The sequence below is a fragment of the Rasamsonia emersonii genome, assembly GCF_000968595.1.
Source record: "Rasamsonia emersonii CBS 393.64 chromosome Unknown ctg1118621760071, whole genome shotgun sequence".
NCBI lineage: Eukaryota > Fungi > Ascomycota > Eurotiomycetes > Eurotiales > Trichocomaceae > Rasamsonia > Rasamsonia emersonii.
Genome location: NW_013563216.1, coordinates 66790 through 88636, shown reverse-complemented (window position 1 = coordinate 88636; position 21847 = coordinate 66790). Strand labels below are relative to the sequence as shown.

The following is a 21847-nucleotide window of genomic DNA, read 5'->3' as shown; positions in this document are numbered from 1 at the left end:
ACCCTAACCCTAACCCTAACCCTAACCCTAACCCTAACCCTAACCCTAACCCTAACCCTAACCCTAACCCTAACCCTAACCCTAACCCTAACCCTAACCCTAACCCTAACCCTAACCCTAACCCTAACCCTAACCCTAACCCTAACCCTAAGACTCCTTGATCCTTCCCTAACCACCATCGTTAAGTATCGACGACTACGGTTGGACCCAACGCGTAACACCTAGCCCATTAAAGCTGACTAAGCAACTGTGGTCATCTATTATTCAGCTAAAACTAGGTCATGGGTATTTTAGGTCATACCTAGTCAGGCTACCTGCATATAATAGTGGAACATGCAATCTATGCCAAACCAATCAGGAGCAGACCCCATATCATCTACTATTCCATTGCCCAGCCTATAGAGATGTCAGATATAGAGCATTCTCTAGGGTAGATAGAAAAGATTATAATCTTTTCTATCTCTTTTCTAAGGACGGCCAAGAAAGTTTAGTTGAATTCCTAAAGGAGACAAAAATAGCCACTAGGAAGTGGCACATAGGAGCTAATGATTAAGCAAGAACCCTACTACCTAGTCTAACCCATAGAACCAGGCTTACTAGGCATAGATTATCTAATCATGCTTATTAAGCCACCTCTCCTATCCTGACTCCCCTTTGTGTTTTTTTTTTCTGTTCTTTCTCTCATTTCTTTGTCTTTGTTAAATCCACCTATACCTACTATTCCTTAACATTTGATTTCTTTACATTATACTACAGCCTGTCTCTCATTCCCTATTTCTGTCCCTCATAGAAGGTTCCCACTGTTGACTGGTCTATAGCATAACCCACCTGTATATAGATACTAGCTACTAAGCCCTACTGCCTAGGTGGTAGGCAGAGCGTGCATAGTCTCTGACTGAAAAACGCTCTCTAAAATGGAAGAATAATAATAATAATAATCATCATCAAACGACCCTACCTAACCTGTAGAAGTCGACTGCACCCATGCCAAGCCTGGCACTAAACTACATCAGGCACAACCCTAAGTCGACTCCACTGGAGTTGACATACCCCCGTGGGTTAGGGCCTTTTATGACATGAGGAACTTGTCTCTTCTCTCAGCATCAATTGATCTATCAGGTGCATTAAATTGGTGAGGTTAAGGTGTATCGATTAAGTCGCCAAAGCTAGCTTTAATAGAATCTCGAGGAGCGGTAGAGCAGGTTCTAGTTTCCAGAGTATTAATATTCGGACATAGGGAGAATTTCAGCTGACGGAGACCACTTTCTCTTAGCCCTCTGCGTAACTGAACTTTTCTTAACCACCATGGTTATGAACTTTGTCACCGTCATCAGCATGTATTCGAATAAGCAGTAAGGTTATGAAGTAGGAACTTGAATTAAGACTGACACCCCAAACGCTAGCCCTGCAGCAACAAGAGCTGTGTCTTTCCCGCAGAGTCATTTACGAACAGGATTTCAACAATATTTGGCCGCAAAATACTACCAAGTCGTCCAGGGTGTGGTGTATTCTCGATATTGTTGTTAGAATGATTTAAATCTATATGTATCTTTGAGGGTACATTCTATCTAACGTGCACCATCCGTGCACAGAGGACACGCTAAAGAGTGAAAAGGAGAATTCCAGCGCCGCGTGCACTTTCCGAACAGATGTATTGAATATCCGCGAATCTAGTACTCGTACGTCTGTCTCACTTTGCAATATATATAAGAGAACTCTGATTCTTGCAATCTGTCTATGTAGCTAATGGGCCTGTATATACTGGCAATCTTAGTGGCCGAGAGAGTGACTAAGCAACAACAAAAGGAACAAGAAAGAATAAGTGAAAGTGTCCTGTATTATGTATCCTCCCGCATTGGAGCGGTTCAATGAGTGCTGAAAATCGCGCTGCGAGTCGCAATATAAGACGTTGACATCCTCGCGCTCTGCTTTGCCTGTTCAAAATCGATTTCGACGGTGTGATATCCCTGAGTGACGGTGGTAATGTGTGGCTAGCCGACAAGATGACTTTGTGGAGAGCCATTGTCTAGTAATATGACTACCGGCGCCCAAAACCTAGATAGCAGTCGGGACGGATCAGGATCTCGCGATAGCCACACCTGTACAAACTCGCCACGCCCTCCAAAATGTCTCTAACATCCACCATTTCTGTCATGCCATCAAATGCTGGTGTTGGTGGCTCTCCCCGTAGTTTCTCGATGAACCTAATTTGGACCCATTTCCCTGTTCTCGTGAACTCGCTCAGATACTTTTCTTCCCCATTACCAAGGCTAAACTTAACATCAAGGGCACGTTTTCCAGCAACAGCCTCTGGAAGAGGCTCCCATCCGGACGGGATGATCATGTCAAGGGGCTTTGGGTAGGAGACTCCGAGGCAACTGATTTGTTCAGCAAGGGCACGATTGGCTTCTGGCACTTGCAGCATTTTGTTCATCGCTTTTCGAATTGCCCATCTGGTCGTGTAGAAACAAAGAACAAAAGAGACTGAGCAGTGGTGTTCTCCACTACGTCGAGAGCGATTGGCCGCCGTTCAGCCTCGTAGGTATCCAATAACGAGTCTGGACCGCAGCCGCGAATGACCGCTGCAAGTTTCCATCCAAGATTGAATGCTTCCTGGAGGCCTAGATTGAGCCCCTGGCCACCGGCTGGGAGGTGCTGATGAGCCGCGTCTCCGACCAGAAAAATGCGACCATGTTTGCGGTATACCTCGGCACAGCGAGCCTCATTATGGAAGCGACGGAGCATGCAAGGATTCGAAAGTTTGTAGTCGATGCCAGCAACTTCCTTCAATGCTTGGTTGAAATCTTCCAATGTGACGGGTGTCGATTCCGATACGTGGGCACGAGAAGGCGTGAAGACACCAAGACGAGCTCGACCACTAGGTATCTTCGGCTGCGCACCGATAATGAGGCCGGAGCTATTGTGAACAATATAGGGATTTGGCATGGGTACTCCCAATGTTGCCTCGCCAGTCATGGCTGTATGGGTAGCTGGACTACCGGGAAAGGCGATACCTGCAGATTTCCGGACGGTGCTGCGCACCCCATCTGCGCCAACAACAAACTTGCCTCTTGCTTTGAAAGGGGTTCCGCCGGTGCTGCCATCTGAGCTCACTGACACTCCATGTACCATCGCAGACTCAGGAAACGGCTCCACAGATTCGATGCGAATTCCGGTGACGACAACGACGCCTAGCTCCTCGGCATACTGCAATAGAATCTCTTCGGTTCTGTACTGCGGAACCAAAAGAACATAGTTCTGCTTCGTTTCGTCCCCGAATACGCTATAGTCCAAGCGGGTGTCGAGAACACCGTAGTGCCACCAGTCACTCTTCACGCCCTCCTGGATGAACTTGTCAAGAAGGCCGCGGAAGGCAAAGATTTCCAGTGTCCGACTATGCATAACAAAAGCACGGGTCTCCGCTACCCCCTCTGCATGAGGGGCCGAGGTACGACGCTCAACAACCAAGACCGACAGCCCTGCGAGACGAAGCTCGCATGCTAAAAAGAGTCCCACGGGCCCGCGGCCGACAACAACAACGTCGAAAGATTGGTTTTCCATTTTTCAGGATTGCAAAATGCGAATTGAATTGTAATTCTTGGTTTCAAGGTATTGTGGGTGTGAATGGGAATGAAGTCTGCAGGTAACAGTTTCTTCGACTGCAGTACTTCTAGATCATGATTTATATGGTCTCTCCAACCTGCTACAGCCAACGTCTTATTGCCGAGCTTGACCGCTGGTCGTCACCACCAAGCTTATCTCCGAGATATGTACGGAGTACAGAGTACTCCTTCCACTAGTCCACCGGTCGATCAAAATCATCGTCCTGAACATGAATCCCGCTCCGCCACCATCCGAAGTTCTGTGTGCACCATGCGATGGCGTCTCCCTGTACGGAGTACATTGAACGAAAGATCAGCGCTAGCTCCAGGCTTTTAAAAAAAAGAAAGAAAAAACAACGTCTAGGTCTAGTCCGCTCGCGGCAGACATAGGCCCGCTGGAGTAAGACAAACCTCTTTTAGAAGACGCTATTGGATATTTGGAGATCACTATAATCGGAAAGACGGAAACCTTTCATCTGAAAAAGTGACTCGGCTCGGTAAGTCAAAGCTCGCCGAGAGACACACGCCACTCCGAGATTTGGAAAGCTAGACATGTAACCATCAAATCAGATAACTTAAGTCAATGAGCTACATATACGGAATAGCTTGCCGCCTTATGTCCGAGAGCTATGGGGACTCTCCTTCGTAGCCGAGATCCCCGCGCCTTTGATTCCGAGCAACCAACAGAGCCCAGGGGTTTCTGGTATGTTCCGATTTTATTCATACTGCACGAACCACAGCAGCATCAAAGTCGCCGACCTTGTCGTCGGCGCGGATGGTGCGTGGTCTAAAGTACGCCCTCTACTGACGAATGCCTTACCCATTACACCGGGATGACTATGGTCGATTGCTGTATTAATGACCTGGATGAGCAGTTTCCTCGGTCGAGGCACGCTCTTTGCCTTCAGGGATTAGCATGATTGCCTGAAGGATCTTGTGCGCCATGCAGACACACCAACTTTTCCTCGGCCCCTGTACCAATTGCCACTGGGTTTAAGATGGGAGACACGGAAGGGTGTGACATTGGTGGGAGATGCAACTCACTTGGTGTCGCCTTTTGCTGGAGTCAATTCGGCCGTGTTAGATGCGCAGGAACTGGCCAATTCCATTAAATACAATCCAAAGAATCTCGAAGCAGCGATTCGCACGTATGAACCTCACATTTATGACCACGCGGATGCTGCGAATAGAATGGCCTGGAAAAACATGGAATTGGCTCTCTGGAGCTCGTCGACGTCAATTTTGATCGTACTCCCTAGGCTACTCTGTGGACCCCTCAACAATATGGTATTTAGCACCTACAAAAATTGACTATCGCATGAAGCAGAATTAGCTTATCCAATTCTCGCCTCTCAATTTTCTTTGGTTGTTGCTCCTTCACACATTGATGTCCGGAACTTCATTGAAAAATGAATGACTGCAGAATTTATAGGTGATTCACTGGTTCGGACATTATTTAATTGATGGCAACAGTCCACTTTAAACCATTATTTATCGTATACAAAACTACTCATGTCTCCCTAACGAGCTCGCAGCAATGAGAATGTGTGTAGACGCCATCCTCAATCTGAGAACCTCGTAGACCCCCCTAACAGGCCGCGCAAGTTTTGTCCCTTTCTTTGAGCAAGGCAGAGATCGGGGGCAATCCTTTTGCAGTTGAAAGGGTTGAATCCACTGTATCATAGCTTTTTCTTGAGTAAAATTGAGACTCACAGAAGGTTCCTGGATTCGTCTGGGGTCGGAGTTCTCTTGGTGGCACCGACTGTGTAAAGGTGACTTGGGAACGTCAAAAAAAAGCGGGCGCAGGGATAATTGATGGAACCTCTTTTGATTAGTTTTTTTATTTCCAATTTTACACTACATGGTAGATTCATAGAAAAAAAAATTACACGTGTTACTGTAGTGAAATTTAATGGGATACAGGAGAGATGAGCTCAAGATGGGCCGTCCCAAAAGAGGGTGAATCCCAAAGGCGGGTGGGACCCTTGTACTGAAAGATGAACAATTGATAACATGGGAGCAAGATATTGCTGCAGCAACAAGACAAGATTACTCACCTGTACTTGTTCTTTGAGGCCTCAAGCAATCAAAAAAAAAAAAGGGGCCGGGGGGAAGGGGAGAGAAGAAACAAAAAGGACAAAGGATTCACTAGAACTTCTTGAAAATATTGCATCCAACAACAGTAACGCATATGTAGCACCTCCAAAACAAATTGATGCCAGCAAAGGTCTTAAGGCCAGTGAAGCTGCCACCATCTCTCCCTATAATGGCACCACCAATAGGGCCTGTGGTCAAAGCGCCAACAGACATGATGGCAAAAAGAAGGCCTTGATGTAAGCCGATCTTCTTCATGGGAGAGATTTGAGCTGCGAGTGCTGGGCCCATTGAGATGAAAGCACCAGAGTTAAACCAAAGAGGGCAGCAAAATGATGATAGTAGAATTGCTAGACGCTAGGATCCACAGGGTAAAGACAATGATACTAGTAAAATAAGAGACAATGATAAAGATATTGTATCGACCTAGCTTGTCAGAGAGCATGCCAGGGATTATTTGCCCGAATAAACTATTAGAAAAGGCGTGTATAAGTAACCATTCAGTTTTTGTGAGTCCACCAGAGCGACAAAATTGGACCCAGGGATAAACTACAGACCTGGCTGCATTCAAGATAGGAGCCAGGTAGTTGGCTAGCCTCGGCGACATTCCCGCGTTGATGGCCTCAATGATAATATAGTTGATTGGTATGAATAAGCCGAATATAAAGAGGAAGTCTGCTAGAGCTGTAAGTGCGAAGTGCTTTTCTGAAAAAGCGCTGACAAAATCCCAGATAGAGATGCTGGCTTGTGCTGTAGGTGGGAGATGGGATTTCACCGTCAGGTTATAATTAAAAGTAATACTAGGATCATAAAGGCAGCAATTCCCATAGCCCATCCAAAACCAACCTCAGGGATGAGGTGATTGACCGTAATAGGGAAAATGACGCCGCTGGTACTTGACCCGCGTATTGTAACACCATTGGTAAGCCCACGTTTTTTTCTTGAACCATGTACCTACAGCACTCGAGCCTTTAAAAGCATATAGTAGTCAGCAGAGATCTATTTCTTCTATGGTTGTCCCATTTGTACGATGCCTATAGAGGAAACATACATGGTGCGAAGATGGCACTTGCTCCGATCGCACTGCAAACTCCTTGAGAGAGAAGAAACTAATAGTATTTTTTTTTTTTGGAAATTGATGCCATCATAAGACCAAAGACGTGCGCTAGCATCCCGAAAAGCAAGAGATATCGTGGCCCAGTGCTGTCATATATTCTTCCAACGAAGGGTCCCTGATCCAGATATTAAGTATGTGCCTCCACTGGCGCTTATGTCGATCGGCATGAATAGAGACACGAACTGTAACTAAGACGAAAAATATCTCGAGCGATGTGATCCAGGATATGGTGCTGGCCGAATACTGCTTCAACTGGTTGGCCTCGTAATACGCTTGGAAAACTCCAATGCCTTTGGCAGGAATATATCGATCGTCAGTTGTAATTTGGAACAGACACAGATAATAACCAACAAGACTCACTGTTAATCCACCCGTAACAACAAAATGAACAACACCATGCACCCAGTACCACTGTCCAAGCCTGAAAACCACCATCAGGAGAGTCGGTATTGTCGGCTTTGATATCCTCCATGAAATTTTCTGGATCTTCATAAACCAGCTCGCTTCTAACACCAATGGCAGAAGGCACGACGTGAATATTATCCCTTAAATCTCTGCTGAAAGGTTCTGTTGGGTAGTTTCCGAGGATGGGCAACGAAGCTCGCGGCTTTGATTCAGACGTCATCACAGATATCTTCGAATACAGTACAATGTCTCTACAAATAGAGAATGAATTCAGATATATCTGATCATATCATGCACGCGTTATAGGAGTTTTAGATGGGTACCATTGCTGGTACCTGGCCTCGGACATAACGTCGGACATCGGATCGGGCAGTGTTCAGATTCAATACGGACGACGTGGACGGGATGAAAGTCGAGATCACTATATTGCAGTAAACTGTTTCCCTTGTCCACACGACTTGAACTTTTCAACTACTACCTCGTTGTCTTCGAATTCGGCAAGATTGTGCAAGTTGGTTGACCAGGGCCGAGCTGGTTGGATCAGATAAGATCTTATCAATCAGATAACTTGATCTTCGGGGATTAACACGTCTCGATTGTCCGATGTCCGATGACCATATCGGCGATAATACGACCGAGCACCATGCATTTTGACACCAAGATCCGTGACAATTTATCACCCTACGAAAAAGATTTATCGGAGCTCAGCACCAGGGATTGCTGGCATGGTGTGCTGCACAGTGTAGCATCCTTCCCACTTCTACTTGTGTCATCTCCATTTGTATTCTTGGCATAAACAGCGAGCAATCGATAAATATCACTACCTTCCCTGGGTACATGGATGGGCGAACTCATAGTGTTTGTCATGGTCCCTCCTACCCTGCGAGATAAGTCGGGGACGCTCATATCGAAATATCTACTAGAGAGTCTCATAGTAGCACTCACCAAAGAGTTCCATTCCAAATCATTAAACGGTCAACATTGCTGCCTGGAGGTACCTATTGCAATTATTAAAGAATTATCTTACAGCAGTGCCTGTTTCGCTGCATCACCACTGCGCGACCAGTTGAGAAAAGTGTAGCCCAGGCCCAGCTGCAGGACTTGCGGTCATGCTATTTCCAGGGGTAAGACCTTTGTAGTTATACCTGCAACGTATATGTGTTTTCTACTGGACTGCGTAAAAGGGGCCCAAGAAACGGGGGCGTGTATTGTGAGCTTTTTCGTGTCGGTCTTATTAAAACGGGATTAGTCTCCGTGAGATCCAACGAAATAAAAAAAAACAACAATATCGCTGTCTCGGAGCTCATTTCGATGTATAGGCCCTCAAACGGAGATACTTGAGCTCGGCCGAATAGTGGGTCAACGTTCGGCACTCTTTATATGCTCAGCATTCTAATGAAGTCGTCCACCTCTCTCAGACCATCCTTGACTGCACTATTTTCAGAGACATTCCATTTGAATCCCGGCACCATGTTGAGCGGAATCATCATCGTCCTCAAATTGATCAAAGTAATTCTTGGTGTCGTCTACGATACCGTGCACTTCTACTATCCATCAGTACAGCTACAAGCAAGTGGACTCGCCGAAGAACATCGTGATCATTGGCGCCTCTTTTGCCGGCTATCATGCCGCGAAGCTCCTTACGAACTCCCTTCCCACTGGCTACCGAGTTGTGGTTGTGGAAAAAAGCTCCCACTTCCAGTTCACATGGGTATTTCCGAGATTCTCTGTTGTCAACGGTCATGAGCACAAAGCGTTCATACCGTATGGACCATATCTCAGTGGAGCTCCAAAAGGCAGCTGGCTCATGATGCAAGATACGGTCCTCGAGGTCGTCCAAAATGCGATCTTCCTGCAAAGTGGCGCAAAGCTGGACTACGAGTATCTGGTTATCGCCACAGGCTCTCATGCAGGCGCTCCCTCGAGACTCAATGTTAATCAGAAGGAGGATGGGATCAAAGTGCTACGAGGCTTGCAAAATCGCATCCGAGATGCAAATAATTTGATTGTCGTCGGCGGAGGGCCTGCCGGGGTCGAGCTTTCCTCGGACGCAAAGAGTCTCTACCCGGAGAAAAATGTGACTTTGATCCATTCTCGAAAGACACTACTCAACAAGTTTGGGACTAAGCTTCATGACACTGCTTTGGCAGCATTGGAAGGTCTTGGTGTGCGCGTGGTTCTGGGTGAGCGTATAGGACCCCATGAAGAAGGAGACATGCACGTCGTGTTGGGCTCTGGAGAAAGTATTCCTTGCGATCTATTGGTATGTACACTATCGATCCGTCGATGGCCAAGATTGAGCTAAAAATCCAAAGATTAGATGTACAGGCCAGAAAGCTGCGTCTGAAATCATCGCCACCCTGTGTCCTGACTCGCTCTTGCCAGTGGGTGGATTCCTTAAGGTGAAAGGCACACTACAGATTGCAGACGAAAGATTTGGAAACATTTTCGCTGTCGGTGATGTTATAGATTCTCCTGGACCTAAGAACGGCCGCTCCGCTATGTAACAAGCCGCGATTGTTAGTGAAAACATCCTCCGCGCAATTCAAGGTAGACCGCTGGTCACTTATAATACGAATCTGTTGATGGAAGGTGGAATAGAGTTGACTCTCGGCATGGTAAGTTATTGATCAAATCTCACCACACATTGCTTGGATTAACTCTTGCAGGATAAGAATGTACTCTACATCACAGATGGGGCCAGGGATATTCTTCTGCACTCGAAATCGAAGGATGTAGCTTTAAAGACCAAGTCCTGTTGGAAACATATGGGCGCAGAGCCATTTCTGGATGATTCTTCGAAGGAAACCTGAAAACTAAGCTTCACTATATCGTTCATTATGCGTTGGTCGAGGTAAAGGGCGTCCATTAGCTGCACAGGAAAATAGAGAACCAGACGGCAGCATCTTTTTCATGAGGAGACCATAACCTTTAGAGGAGGTGGGCGAAGAGAGGAGTTGGCCCTGAAAGCTAGGAAACCCGATCAATGTCTTGTACGAAAAGGCCGTCCCATCCGCTGCCCCCGTAGTGTACATCCCCCGCCAGCATCTAGCGAGAATAAAATGGATTAGTTTTTGTCCATCGATTAATAACATGCTAGCCACATACAGGATCCAGGAAACACTCAGCGGTTTCCTGTGCGCCAGACGTAACGTTCGTATCATCGACGAGGCTTGAGTTCTCAAACTCGGCAGTCTCCTGCAAAATTGCAATGAATAAGTATAATCTCGGTAAAAAAAAAATCACAGGGATTAGGTTGATATAATTCACATTTCTAGCAAGACCTCGTCCAATTGTTGGTCCAGCTTCATTATTGCGCAGTAGAATGCTCTTGCAAGTGTTGATACTGGTGCGGAGCGTCTCTGATACCGCGTCCAGGGCGTTGTCCTTCGAATACCGCGCCTTGACTGAACTGAGGGCCATAGATAATAAAAGATACCTCTTGTCATAGTTACCGTCTTCTTCTGAAACCCAGTGCTTGATGACGTTTAAGGCTCTTTCAATGACTGCAATCAACCTCTCCGTTTGTAGGCGGTTGGCATTACCCATAGCCGTGTGTATTGCTTGATCTTGAAGGGAACACCCTAAGACGTCCAAGTCAACCATTCTCATCAGCAGTTCCAGACAGACAGTGATCGCTGCATGGAAGAAATCGTTATGAAACATTCCCCCGCAGTAAGTCTGAATTCGGAAGGTTTTGTCAGTTTGACGATCCGTATCGTCCACGGATAGGCCGAAATATGACAATATTTCCAATGAAGAACCGAGACAAATGATACGAGAAAAGTGATATTTCGGGTCGTATGCTCCCATAATGGCCACTTGCCGGTGTATAACAAGGAGGAATCGACGGATTAGCAGGTCGAGAAGCACAGCTGGAAATTCAGCTTTCTGTGTTGCTGTTGATGCTGTCTTCTGCGCTGAAGTGAAAAAAGAAGGCAAATTTTGAAGCTCTTTGTTGATCTCTGTACTGAGTTTCAGAAGTTCCTGAAACGATGTTTTGGTAGCAAGACTGTTTGACAGTCGAACCACTTCTATTCTGGCAGCCAATGACTTGCACAAGACAGTCTGGAATGATGACCGTGTAAATGTGTTTGGCGGTTTCGGTTCTGGCAGCGCTACATCTGTCTCGGACATATCTTCGTCGTTAATGTTAGAAGGGGCACCACAGTCGCAATCACCAGGAGAGACCGACGGGAGTTTTCCAGCATCGAGAGAGGCCTGTATGTCGATTTCGGTAATCGTAGCCCACAGCCGTCGGCGCATTTCCGCGTGAAATGGTGACATTGCAGGGAAGGCATTCGGATCCCGATGAAGGCCCATGACCATAGCCGTTCTGACTAAGGCGCCCGAAGAAATCCATATGAGGTTGCTGTTGATTGAACTGGCCTGACGGGCAAGCAACAACAGACAATGCACCTGTAATGCATCGAAGATACTCTTGCTCTTCTCGATAGCCGCATCTAGCCAGTGCTGAACAGCGTGCAACCAACTTGAGACCAATTCTGTTGATATTGATTGGCTGCTTGACCGACCGTTGGTCTCGGCAAATTGAAAGCTACCGATCGCCATGACACAGAGTAATTTGGCTAAGAAAGCCGGGTTTTCTCCGAGAGGGGTGATCCAGAACCTATTGTATTCCCTTTGGAATGTTGGAACATGTAAGATCCTGTATGTATATTCAAACGTCTCAAAGTAGCAGGCAACAAGAGCATCGGCGACCTCGCGAGCAGGAATAAATGCATTCATAATAATAGATTGATGGTCAACAGTATGGTTACTATTCTTCCTTCTTTGCATTCTCACGGCTTTCATCAAGTCGTATTCCCGTGCTGGACCCTTGTCTTTACTTTCCAGGCAAATTTCAATGGTCGAATTTACATCGTCAAACTATACACATTTAGAGATTGAGTCAATATTGATCAAGGGGACCGTCTTACCTGTGCAAATGTTGAGGTCCAATGACTTCTGCCGAAGAACTTAGTCTTATTGTCCACACCGTGCAAACAATCTTCTGTGGGATGGATATGACGGAGCCCTGCCTTTGCTGGAGGGCAGTCTGGACGATGTCCATCGCAGTGGTAAAGAGGGGGGTCATTTGTGCGTTCTGAAAGCAGGTTCTCCAATGTCTTGATTCGCTGATGTAAATCTTGCATTGTCGATTTCTGGCGTTTGAGTGTTCGATTCTCCGATGAGCATGAGGATAGTCCACCCTTTGGTATAACCTCTATGGGCTCAGGAGAATATCCACTGTGAGGATCCTGCGCCGCACAATCTGTCTTATCTTCTTCGAAGTCATCGGTTGCCTCGTCTGCTACTGATTGGTTCCGGGTAGCATACGTGCAGATCTCAGCATTGCCAGATTTTTGGCACCGATCGCAAGGGACCGAACGATTGCATTTCAATTTGCGCCGTCTGCACTCGGTGCAAGACAACTGATGTCTTCGCCTTTTTTGTGGCCGGAAAGGCTGCGCGGTGCTCATGGTACAGTCCTTCGTTGCTAATGCGACAGGTAAAGGTAGGCAGGCCACACAGAAGGCGTAAGAAATTTTTGGAGACAGTCTCGTCAAATTTGTGAGGCTGAGATATTAATACTGAAACACCGATTCTCGGAGGTTTGGACTTTCACCCCGTTATCTGATCGACTATTACTCTATGTAAGTTATCTGATCCGTCGCCTTTGGCCCCTTTCGGCCTAGCCAACTTCCATCGTGGGCCTCTCGGCTGCCGACGGCAGTCTCATCGCCACTAATATTCATTCTTTCTTCCCCACCGGACTCCGGAGCAAGTCTCGATGTACTGGAAGCCGTCCGCGAAGACGGCGAGCAGGCCTCCAATGACATGGCGTCCGTCTAGAGAGAGCTGGTCTCGCTCTTGCTTCAGGGGCACCAAGACGCAGAACCACAAATGAGCCAACAAGACGCCCACGCGGAGGGCCTCGAAGATCTGCAATGGACCAGGCGCCAGGTCGCGAACTGGTCCGGACCAAAGACCAGTGCTGGGCGGAATTCATCAGACGCGACCCAACAGACGAAGGCCTGACACAGATGATGGTCCAGGTGATACCAAATGTTGCAAAGACCGAAGCGGCCCCGTCACGTCCCGGCTGATGGTCCTTCTTATGATTATTAATGATGATCCAAGAGACCCTCTTCTTTGTCATGTCGTTCGATATCATAATTGTCTCCATGATTATTCTTGCCTTGACGATGGTGGTATTCAGCCATGCTCCCGTAGGTGGCTGTCATGCCGGGATGGGTCAACAGTTGTTGGTTTGATATGATATGTATTTGCAATAAGAAAGCCTCATTTTCTTACTGCTTTGTTGATCCATCTTTGCTTCCACTAATATTATAAATCTGTTGAATCTCCTACCTGGCATCTGGGGCGGAGGACATTTCCAGTCCATCCGTCTGGCAAGGCAAACTAAAAGACCACCCGATCTTTCTCTCTTCCGAGAAGCTGACAGCATAACAACAAAAGAAATACAATGGCTAGATAGGTAGCGAGTGGTGCAAGAATCACGATCTTGTATCATTCTAAAGCTCTGCGTAATTCTAATATTATAAAATCTATTTATACGCACTGTCATGTGGTTTTTACGAACTTTACAAAATTAGGTGAGTATACCATATAAACACCTTTTATGCTCTTTATACAAATCCTTTTATAATATATCTCCTCAGATTGTACATAGAGAATTCAAAAAAAAAAAGAAGAAGGTAATGTTGTCTACTAATAAATAACTGAACGAAAGTTGTCATAGGTGTAGTCTTCTCAAAGATATACAAGATGTAATGGTGATATCATATCGCTCCTTATATTCTTGTTATATTTATTACGGCATACTAGGCCAGCCCAACCTAGCCTCCGTATGCCTGTAACTATAAGGTATTTACTCAATAGTCCTTTTCTACCAGAGCGTTTAGGAGCACAGCGTATAGAGTTCGTGGGACCGTCACGATGGGTCCCCTTGAATTCCATCCAGATAACGAGGAGTCCATGGAAGGCCTATACAGGGGAAGAGGTACCTATGGTCACCCTTATTACCTTTCATTGCTGTCAGTACTTGGAACAGCTCCAGCTGAAAAAAGTACCCGATCTGCTTGTCATGCTTATATCCTAGACTTCCCAGGCATGGCTTGGTTGTCCAACCCCCCGAAGTCTGTCGCTCTGCCACGATTTAACTACCCGAGACCAATCCATAGAAGATCATTAGATCAAGATATATGTCTTGCTTTGTATATAGTAGAATTTGGAGGATTGTCTCTTGTCAAAGTTGCTGAAAAGGGGATATAGCAAGAAAGCTGCTTACAGATGGTTTGTCTCAGGTTGACTGGCTTTGTGTGACGACTGTCTATTCGACTGTCTATTCAATGTCGTCCCATGTCATGTGGTACCTTCCTAATTAGGAAAGGTCAGTTCGCTTGACTGCTATATCAAATGTCTCCTCCCACAATCTTTGTAGCTTTCTTCTTCTCTCCAGCTTCGAATCCTAGTTAGATAGCTTCCAAATGGATTCATTTCATTTGACTGAGTTGTGACACTTTGATACGTTTCAATAGCACTTGATTCTGCTAGCATACACCCTCCTACCCTGTCCTATCTCCTACACTGATAGTCTCAATAAGATTGTTAAGCGCCTGCCACTCTCCGCCCACCTCAATTACGCTGGAGACTGAAATCCCATTGGCTTCTCAGAAAACTACTAGTTCGTCGGCTAAGTCGCAATCGGTCATTGTTAAGCTGGTAATTGAAAGCTGGTCCTGTATCTTGCAGAGCAGTGTGTTGCGGGCTAAGCCCATATCGCTGACTCAGCTTGGCTCTCGTCTCCTGATTGGCCCATTTGTTGTTGTTGATATAGCTCGCGTGCCCTTCTCTCTCCCTTCCTTTCTTCCTTTCTTCCTTCCCCAGCGAATCCTTTATGAGCTTCTAGTTTCTAGATAGCAAGGCTTTGGCCCGTCACACAGTGATTGCCATGATCCCTCTTCTCCAATAATACCTACAATATGAAAATGAATTTCTCTTAATATATCCCTGTGGATAATGATAAGCCTAGCCAAATCATCCTCCATGCAGTCCACCCTCCTGATCTCCAAAACATGGAGATGTTGTAGGCGTAAGGCTTTGCTGATTGCTCAAAATTCTTGCTGCTCAATGCATGGTCCAAAATGCAGATCAACTAGTTCCAACTATAGAAAAAGCATGATAAAGTTTGTAAGATTTCTTGCCCAAATGTCAGGATCTCCTTTATTTTCAGGATTAATTGTCAGGCAGAAGGCAGTGAGAGTTGTAGAGAACTGCAGCTAATTCGAACAGAGCTCTGGAAGCTTCAGCATATCTGGACCAACTATCTCTCTAAGGAATCCAGCACAGAGCTCAAAGGTTTCCAGTAGAATACAGCTTGCGGTTACTGCAGCAAAAACAATATAGAGTGCTCGTCTCACAAAGCTTTTACTATCAGTCTGCTCAATGTCAGATATTGGGTATACCCCAATTTCTCTCTTTAGAGAGACAGCCCCCCCAAGGTCAATGGTCATCATTAACAAACACTGTCCTGCAGTTTGCAGCATTGAGAAATACTTGCATAAGATATATAGTATCAAGACTGGATTCCCTCAGGTAAACTTGGTCGTCCAACTGTTGTTTATACTTTCTCTCATTTATGATAGCTTTGGTATCATTTATGGGATATTCCCATGTGCTGCGTTCAAACAATAGTAGTTCATCTGTCAGATGGTCTGTACAGATCACAAGGATGCGCAGTGAATAGCCAAACACTACGTGACATGAAACCTGCAGAAGATTCTCAAGGCTATACCAGCTAAGCATGTAGTAGCGCATGTGGAAATAGCGCTTTAGAAAGAGGTAGAATGATTTGTGGTTAAGATCCCTGCAAACAAGCCAAAAGTTGAAGAAGTCATCATTATCGAGCTCACTAGCAATCATGGTGATAAGGTCCATGGCAAGATTATTGAGTGTTGCCATGGTAGGATAAGAAGCTTGGGAAGCGTTCGATAAAGGTAGAAGGATTCCACAACTTTCTGAAACTATTGTGGGAGCTGGAAATCTTCTTTTGTTGAAGATGACAGCAAGACAGATTGAAGACAGATTGAAGACAGTAAATACCTGCCTGATACAGTAGAGTGGGAAAAGATGCAACTGGCAACTTGACACCATGCAGGCTTGAACGAGTCCAAATTTGAAAAGGGTTAGCAGGTAGGGTTTATTTTAAGGCTGCTGATCTGCCTTAGTATAACCACTTCATTTGTCATTGAGGTGTGCTGTGTGGGAAACTGACCAGCGATGACATCATCGAAAGTTAGCGTGTCAGGATGCTTAGTCAGGAGGTAAATAGAAAACATTCCAGGATAGGCAAGTAGATAGCGATAGTAGCGATAGTAGCGATAGTACATTGCACGCCTCGTTGGAGTCGTTGACCACCAGGGTCGAGTGTGCTGGTCGATGTGATTGATGATCTGGTACCAACGGTTACACTGCGAGGCCTGCAGCTGGGCGCGTGCCTCGCTGCTGCCTGAGCTAGCGACGCATAAAGCTCGCAAATCCCCTCTTGAGTATCTGGCCAGCTTAAATCTTTTTATCTCGCAGACAGTGGTCCATCGTGCACTAGAAATGGAACCGGAAGACCCGAGCGAACCCAGTCAACAGCCAGGAATGGTGGTTCCTAGCAAGAGGTCGAGAAGAAAAAAGAAAAAGAGAACTTGAACGTGAAGGAGCGCTCATTAAAGACCGAATGAAGTCAGGAAACTGGTTGCTCTTCCTTCAGGAGGTTCCCAAGGTAAAGGCCAGTCATTGCCATGTAATCTACATGCCGCACCCACCCTCTGCCCCTTCGTCATGAGTACTCCGTACAGTACTCATTTAATCGATACTGCGCATAAAGAACATATGCTTTCTTTTCTGGTCCCCTACCTAGCAGCATAACCGCATCTCTCTGAGATTTAAATTTATTCCCCTCGCTCGAGTCAAATATTAGATTATGGCTTTACCATCGCCCGAGGAGTTGCAGTCTCTGATCGCTGAACTGAATGATGTCGCGAAGGCATACAGCACTGCTCCCGACCTCAACGGTTACCTGCCGCGCATCCAGATTATTGACAGAGCAAAGAAACTGTCGCGAGCATTAATTACTCCTGAACAACTGCCTAATTATCATGGTCTCAACGTGAGTGATCTTCCCGTTGCCAGCCTATTGAAATTTATGTTCTTTTTGAAGTATTCCAATTTTCCTTTCTTGCATTGGCTGCTCTGAAGATTGCAGATTTGGTTGCATTGAGGACGTTTATCAAACTCAAGGTCCTCGAGGCAATCCCAGAGACGGGCTCGATATCTCTTCGGGACCTTGCACAGAAGACAGGTGCACAGGAATCGCTCTTAGGCACGTATTTTACAAGGATATATTATGCATTATTCTCGTTTGCAAAGTCAGATAGCCGTATACTGACACATTACTTTGTCTCGTGGCTGTAGAACAAATGGCTCGTGTTCTTGGTGAGCTTCCCCCTTTGTTCTGTTCTGTACTTTCATCAATAACCAGTAGAGGCAATCAATGGACTCATACACCTATCCGAAGATACTTCACACTGATCATCGATAAATTGCAGCTTGGCTGATTTCCTTTTCATGTTCTCTTTTCCCGAAACAGTTGCTACAGGGTTTCTTGATCAAACTCGCCCGGATGGCGGAGAATACAGACATACCAAGTTCTCCTTGTCCTACAACAGTCGTCCTGGTCCTGCACAATTATTCTTGGCCATGTATGTCCACGTTTTTTTTTCTTTTCTTTTCAGATAACGATTCACTTGCCCGAACTCTTCTCTTTGTGTTATTTTCTTCTTTGGTACACTTACAGAAGGTTGTTGGAGATAAGTACGATGAATGGTTCAAAAACATGCACAACTTTGACGACTATCTTGCTGCTCGAGGTCAGCTAGCAAATGCTCGGGAACCTGACGACGCTCTACACAACCCATACACTTGGACTCATAAGCAAGATGGTGTTCCCGTCTGGGCAATCATGGCCCGAGACCCCAAAAAGCTGCACACGTTCCAAGCGGGCATGTCGGGAATTGATGTCGCAATTCCAGTGGTTGGCCATTTTGACTTTGGTCATCTCAAAACAAGCCCGAATGAATCGCGGATGGAGCTTGTAGATGTTGGCGGCGGCCAAGGATCGTGTCTGAAAAAGATTCTGGAGACGTATCCGGAGTTGAGTCCAAAGAAATGCGTACTGCAAGACATACCAGAGAACATCAACGCTGCTAGATCCACAAGTACTTGCCTGCGGATTTGGTCTGCATGGTTCACGATTTCCGAACTGAGCAGCCTGTGAAAGGTATAGTAAAAAAGACTAAGCCCGCGAGTCTGCATATATTCCCATCCTCCCTCTATACCACATGATTTTTCTATCGAGCTAACCTATATGGGCGTTAACCTCTTCTCATTATGTAGGCGCAAAAACATACTTCATGCGTATGATCTTGCACGACTACTCAGACTCCGTCTGCGTCGACATCCTGTCTCAGCTCGCCAAAGCCATGGCTCCAGACTCGCGAGTGCTGATCTGCGAAATAGTCATCCCAGAACGGGTTGACGAAGCGACTTTCGCAGCCGCTGTCCTGGACCAGGCTGTCATGACCATGGGTGGGAAGGAGAGAACTCAGGAGGGTTTCAGAAGATTGCTCGAAGCCGCTGGCTTGGAGTTGGTAAATGTCTGGCGAGTGCGTGGTGTACCAGGTGGATGTGTGGAGGGAAGATTGAAGTGAAATTCAAAATGTGTATTTAATGGATATTTCGGCCATAAGAAAATCATCACTAAATCGAGTTATGTTTTCATCCTGCACAATATTCACATCTCTACGTTCGGAATTTTCCTCACCTGTTCACCTGTTTCCAAGTGTCCGTATGTTATTTTCATTTTTTTCCTCTCATATTTACGAGTCATGCTTAACCAGTCTCGCCAGGATAGGTCGGATAATGACATCAGCTTTGTTTTGATCCTGGAGATTACGATTTTTGAATTTCCCATTTTGCAGATGTATGTATGACAAATATAACTGATATGTACTCGACATAACAAAAACGAAACGAACCACTTTTAATGTGTACACGTGCAGGAATTTAATCGGGCCTTCATAATAGCCCGAGAGACACCAGACCTGCTCTCATTTTTGCTTGATTTATCTCGGCTTTGCGTTGTACCCCTTGCTTTCACAATTCGTGATTATGAAGGACAAATCAAGGATATGTCGAATTAGGAGGTCCATTCAGCTTAAAGTATCCGGGCTGGAGTGTTTGGAATACTTGATCCGGATCGTATTTCTTGGAGATCGCCTGCAGGCGCTGATGATTTTGCGCTCCATATGAGGGAACGACGTTCTGATATTGGCTTGCGTAATTCATGTAGAGGAATTCGTGATACAGACCGCGCGACTTGGCCTCGGCGATTGACTTGGAGGTGATGGCTCCCAGGACATGCATGATTGCTGCATCATCCGCTTCATTTGCCCACATGAAGGCGAGGTTCATTAGGAGAAGATTGCCCGCAGAGGGGCTCAATCCCAGTGCATTGCCTCCGTTCTTCTCCATCTGTGAAAGCATATCGGTGGTGATGATCTGCAAGACTAGGGCCGGAAGGAGGCCGGTGGCATTCTTGATGGGCTCGATTTCAGTCTCAAACAGGTCGACGATATATGTAACCAGGTCAGCATCCAACTTGAAGGTTGCGGTCCAGAAGCTTTCCCGCAGGCCGTCCGGGTTGGACTGTTTGAACTCGAGTGCGATGTCCGGCAGACTTTTAATTCCCATGGTATCTACTATAGCCGGGATTGTTTCAAACCCATCGAAGATAGGAGGCTTGATGACTGGTCGCGCATATTCGATATTTGCAACTGCCAGAAATGCTCCTTGTGCGTAGGCGAAATTCAGGATCAACGCAGCATCGGGGTCCTGGGACGCTCTCTGGGCATACTCGACAAACCCGCTGATCAGATCGGCTTGGTAATCGGTGGTGTAGATGCGAGATCCACCCCACATGACTCCCTGTGAATGCGTTGCAAGATCGAATCGGGTCACGATGCCAAAGTTGTTGCCACCACCGCGCAGTGCCCAGTACAAGTCCGGATAGGATGTATAGTTCACGTCGACAATGCGTCCGTCTGCAAGGACAACCTTCAGCAAGGATCAGTTGCGTGTTCCAGAAAAAAAATTGCCGACGGAAGGCATCAATACCTCGTAGTTGTTTACATTGTCGCAGGCCCAGCCATACCGCTGTGAGAAGAACGAGATTCCTCCTAGCGTCCATAGTCAGTGTACAAGGTCGTTTCCTGCCAGAATTCCATCCACGAACTGACCTCCGAGCGTCAAGCCTCCCACCCCGATATCTGCTACCCGACCTCCAATAACAGACAAGTTGTAGGGCTGCAGCGCACTGTAAACGTCTAGCCAGACATTTCCCGCTCCGATTTGCGCAGTCTTTCTATCCGGAGATATACTGATCGACTTCAGGGCACTCAGGTCGATGGTGAGGCCATTTTGAATGTTCGAACCGCCAGCAAAGGCCGCGTGGCCACCGCTTTTCACAGCAAATGGACACTGCGTGAGGCGTGCCAGCAACAGGCCTGCTGACACCTCGCTGGAGTTCGCTGGCTGGAAGATGCAGGCGGGCTGAACTTGGGCTTGCTGCTGCGACCAGAAACTGGCATCCCATACCGTGTATGCTGGCGTGTCTTTGGAAAGGACTTTTCCCGGAAATATCGCAGGAAGTTTCTCACACTATCCGTCCAAGGTGTTCAAACTTCCATCCGATCATAATTGTAGAGCCTGAGCAACGTACCAGCTGAGAACAGTGATCGTGAGAGGGCGTGTCCAACGACGCGAGGGTGGCTTCGTCGAAGAATTGCTTTACGTGCACGCCCTGCGCATCCAGGGAGGCGATCAGGGCCGGGTCGGCCAATGCGGCCACTGTGGACACGAGTCCTGCTGCAAGCACGAGACAAGCCCGCATGTTTTAGATCTTCCGGCTGCAGAAGCTTACGAGATAGCAACCGGCACGCATGGAAAAGCCAAGGAACAGACAGAGCGTTCGACCTTATAAACATCAATCCGGGGGGAGCCAGCCAGCCGGGCAGAGGCTGCCGCGGATATCCCTTCGATGAGCCCTGTCTCCGCGATTGCTCGGTCGCAGACAGCGCATCCTGTGCATTATCCTTTTTCTTCTTCATGTCCGAAATGGTGCCGGAACAGGAAGAAAAGAGTTCTTACGGCCAGGAAGCAGGCCCACATCAGGTCTCGTTGCGCCCCCACGCGTCGATGAACGGTCCCATGGTCGATCTGTGCGTCGAGAAGAGCGCAGTCTGGGGCTACAGGGACAATGTCCAGCACGCCAGCATGTTGGCAGCGTTGCATGTGTCAACCGCTGATATGTACACTAATTGGCAGTTGTATCCTCCGACAGCAATCTTGGCGACAAACAAGCAATCCTGTGGCACTCGGTGGCGTCGGGGCGGCCCGTCATTGCCGCCCAATTGGCCGAACTACCGGCTGCGATGCAACCTAAATATACACAGGAAGAGCGATGGATCACCGATCTACAGAGCATGCCCGAATC

At 46.8% G+C, this 21847-nt stretch overlaps 7 protein-coding genes across 7 annotated transcripts; 4 read left to right on the top strand and 3 right to left on the bottom strand.

The window, feature by feature from the left end:
* Positions 1-1305: 1305 nt before the first annotated feature.
* T310_3498 (uncharacterized protein) lies at positions 1306-1872 on the top strand (the record flags this gene model as incomplete). The annotated part of the gene is made up of 4 exons (XM_013473658.1): positions 1306-1352; positions 1404-1498; positions 1557-1679; positions 1775-1872. The coding sequence occupies 4 exons, from the start codon at positions 1306-1308 to the stop codon at positions 1870-1872; spliced, it is 363 nt and encodes a 120-aa protein (XP_013329112.1).
* Positions 1873-2430: 558 nt separating this feature from the next.
* T310_3497 (uncharacterized protein) lies at positions 2431-3561 on the bottom strand (the record flags this gene model as incomplete). Its single annotated transcript, XM_013473657.1, has 1 exon — positions 2431-3561. One exon carries the CDS (start codon positions 3559-3561, stop codon positions 2431-2433), a length of 1131 nt encoding a protein of 376 aa, XP_013329111.1.
* A 2467-nt stretch (positions 3562-6028) lies between these two features.
* On the top strand, positions 6029-6596 carry T310_3496 (uncharacterized protein; the record flags this gene model as incomplete). Its single annotated transcript, XM_013473656.1, has 5 exons — positions 6029-6067; positions 6110-6205; positions 6335-6382; positions 6428-6448; positions 6501-6596. The coding sequence occupies 5 exons, from the start codon at positions 6029-6031 to the stop codon at positions 6594-6596; spliced, it is 300 nt and encodes a 99-aa protein (XP_013329110.1).
* Positions 6597-8688: 2092 nt separating this feature from the next.
* On the top strand, positions 8689-10031 carry T310_3495 (Disulfide oxidoreductase; the record flags this gene model as incomplete). The annotated part of the gene is made up of 5 exons (XM_013473655.1): positions 8689-8727; positions 8777-9481; positions 9534-9721; positions 9773-9836; positions 9888-10031. The coding sequence occupies 5 exons, from the start codon at positions 8689-8691 to the stop codon at positions 10029-10031; spliced, it is 1140 nt and encodes a 379-aa protein (XP_013329109.1).
* Positions 10032-10314: 283 nt separating this feature from the next.
* T310_3494 (C6 transcription factor) lies at positions 10315-12701 on the bottom strand (the record flags this gene model as incomplete). Its single annotated transcript, XM_013473654.1, has 2 exons — positions 10315-12108; positions 12159-12701. The coding sequence occupies 2 exons, from the start codon at positions 12699-12701 to the stop codon at positions 10315-10317; spliced, it is 2337 nt and encodes a 778-aa protein (XP_013329108.1).
* Positions 12702-17218: 4517 nt separating this feature from the next.
* On the top strand, positions 17219-19004 carry T310_3493 (uncharacterized protein; the record flags this gene model as incomplete). Its single annotated transcript, XM_013473653.1, has 4 exons — positions 17219-17454; positions 17501-17621; positions 18092-18512; positions 18691-19004. The coding sequence occupies 4 exons, from the start codon at positions 17219-17221 to the stop codon at positions 19002-19004; spliced, it is 1092 nt and encodes a 363-aa protein (XP_013329107.1).
* Positions 19005-19476: 472 nt separating this feature from the next.
* On the bottom strand, positions 19477-21244 carry T310_3492 (FAD binding domain protein; the record flags this gene model as incomplete). Its single annotated transcript, XM_013473652.1, has 4 exons — positions 19477-20409; positions 20470-20531; positions 20592-21012; positions 21074-21244. The coding sequence occupies 4 exons, from the start codon at positions 21242-21244 to the stop codon at positions 19477-19479; spliced, it is 1587 nt and encodes a 528-aa protein (XP_013329106.1).
* Between the last annotated feature and the right edge of the window lie 603 nt (positions 21245-21847).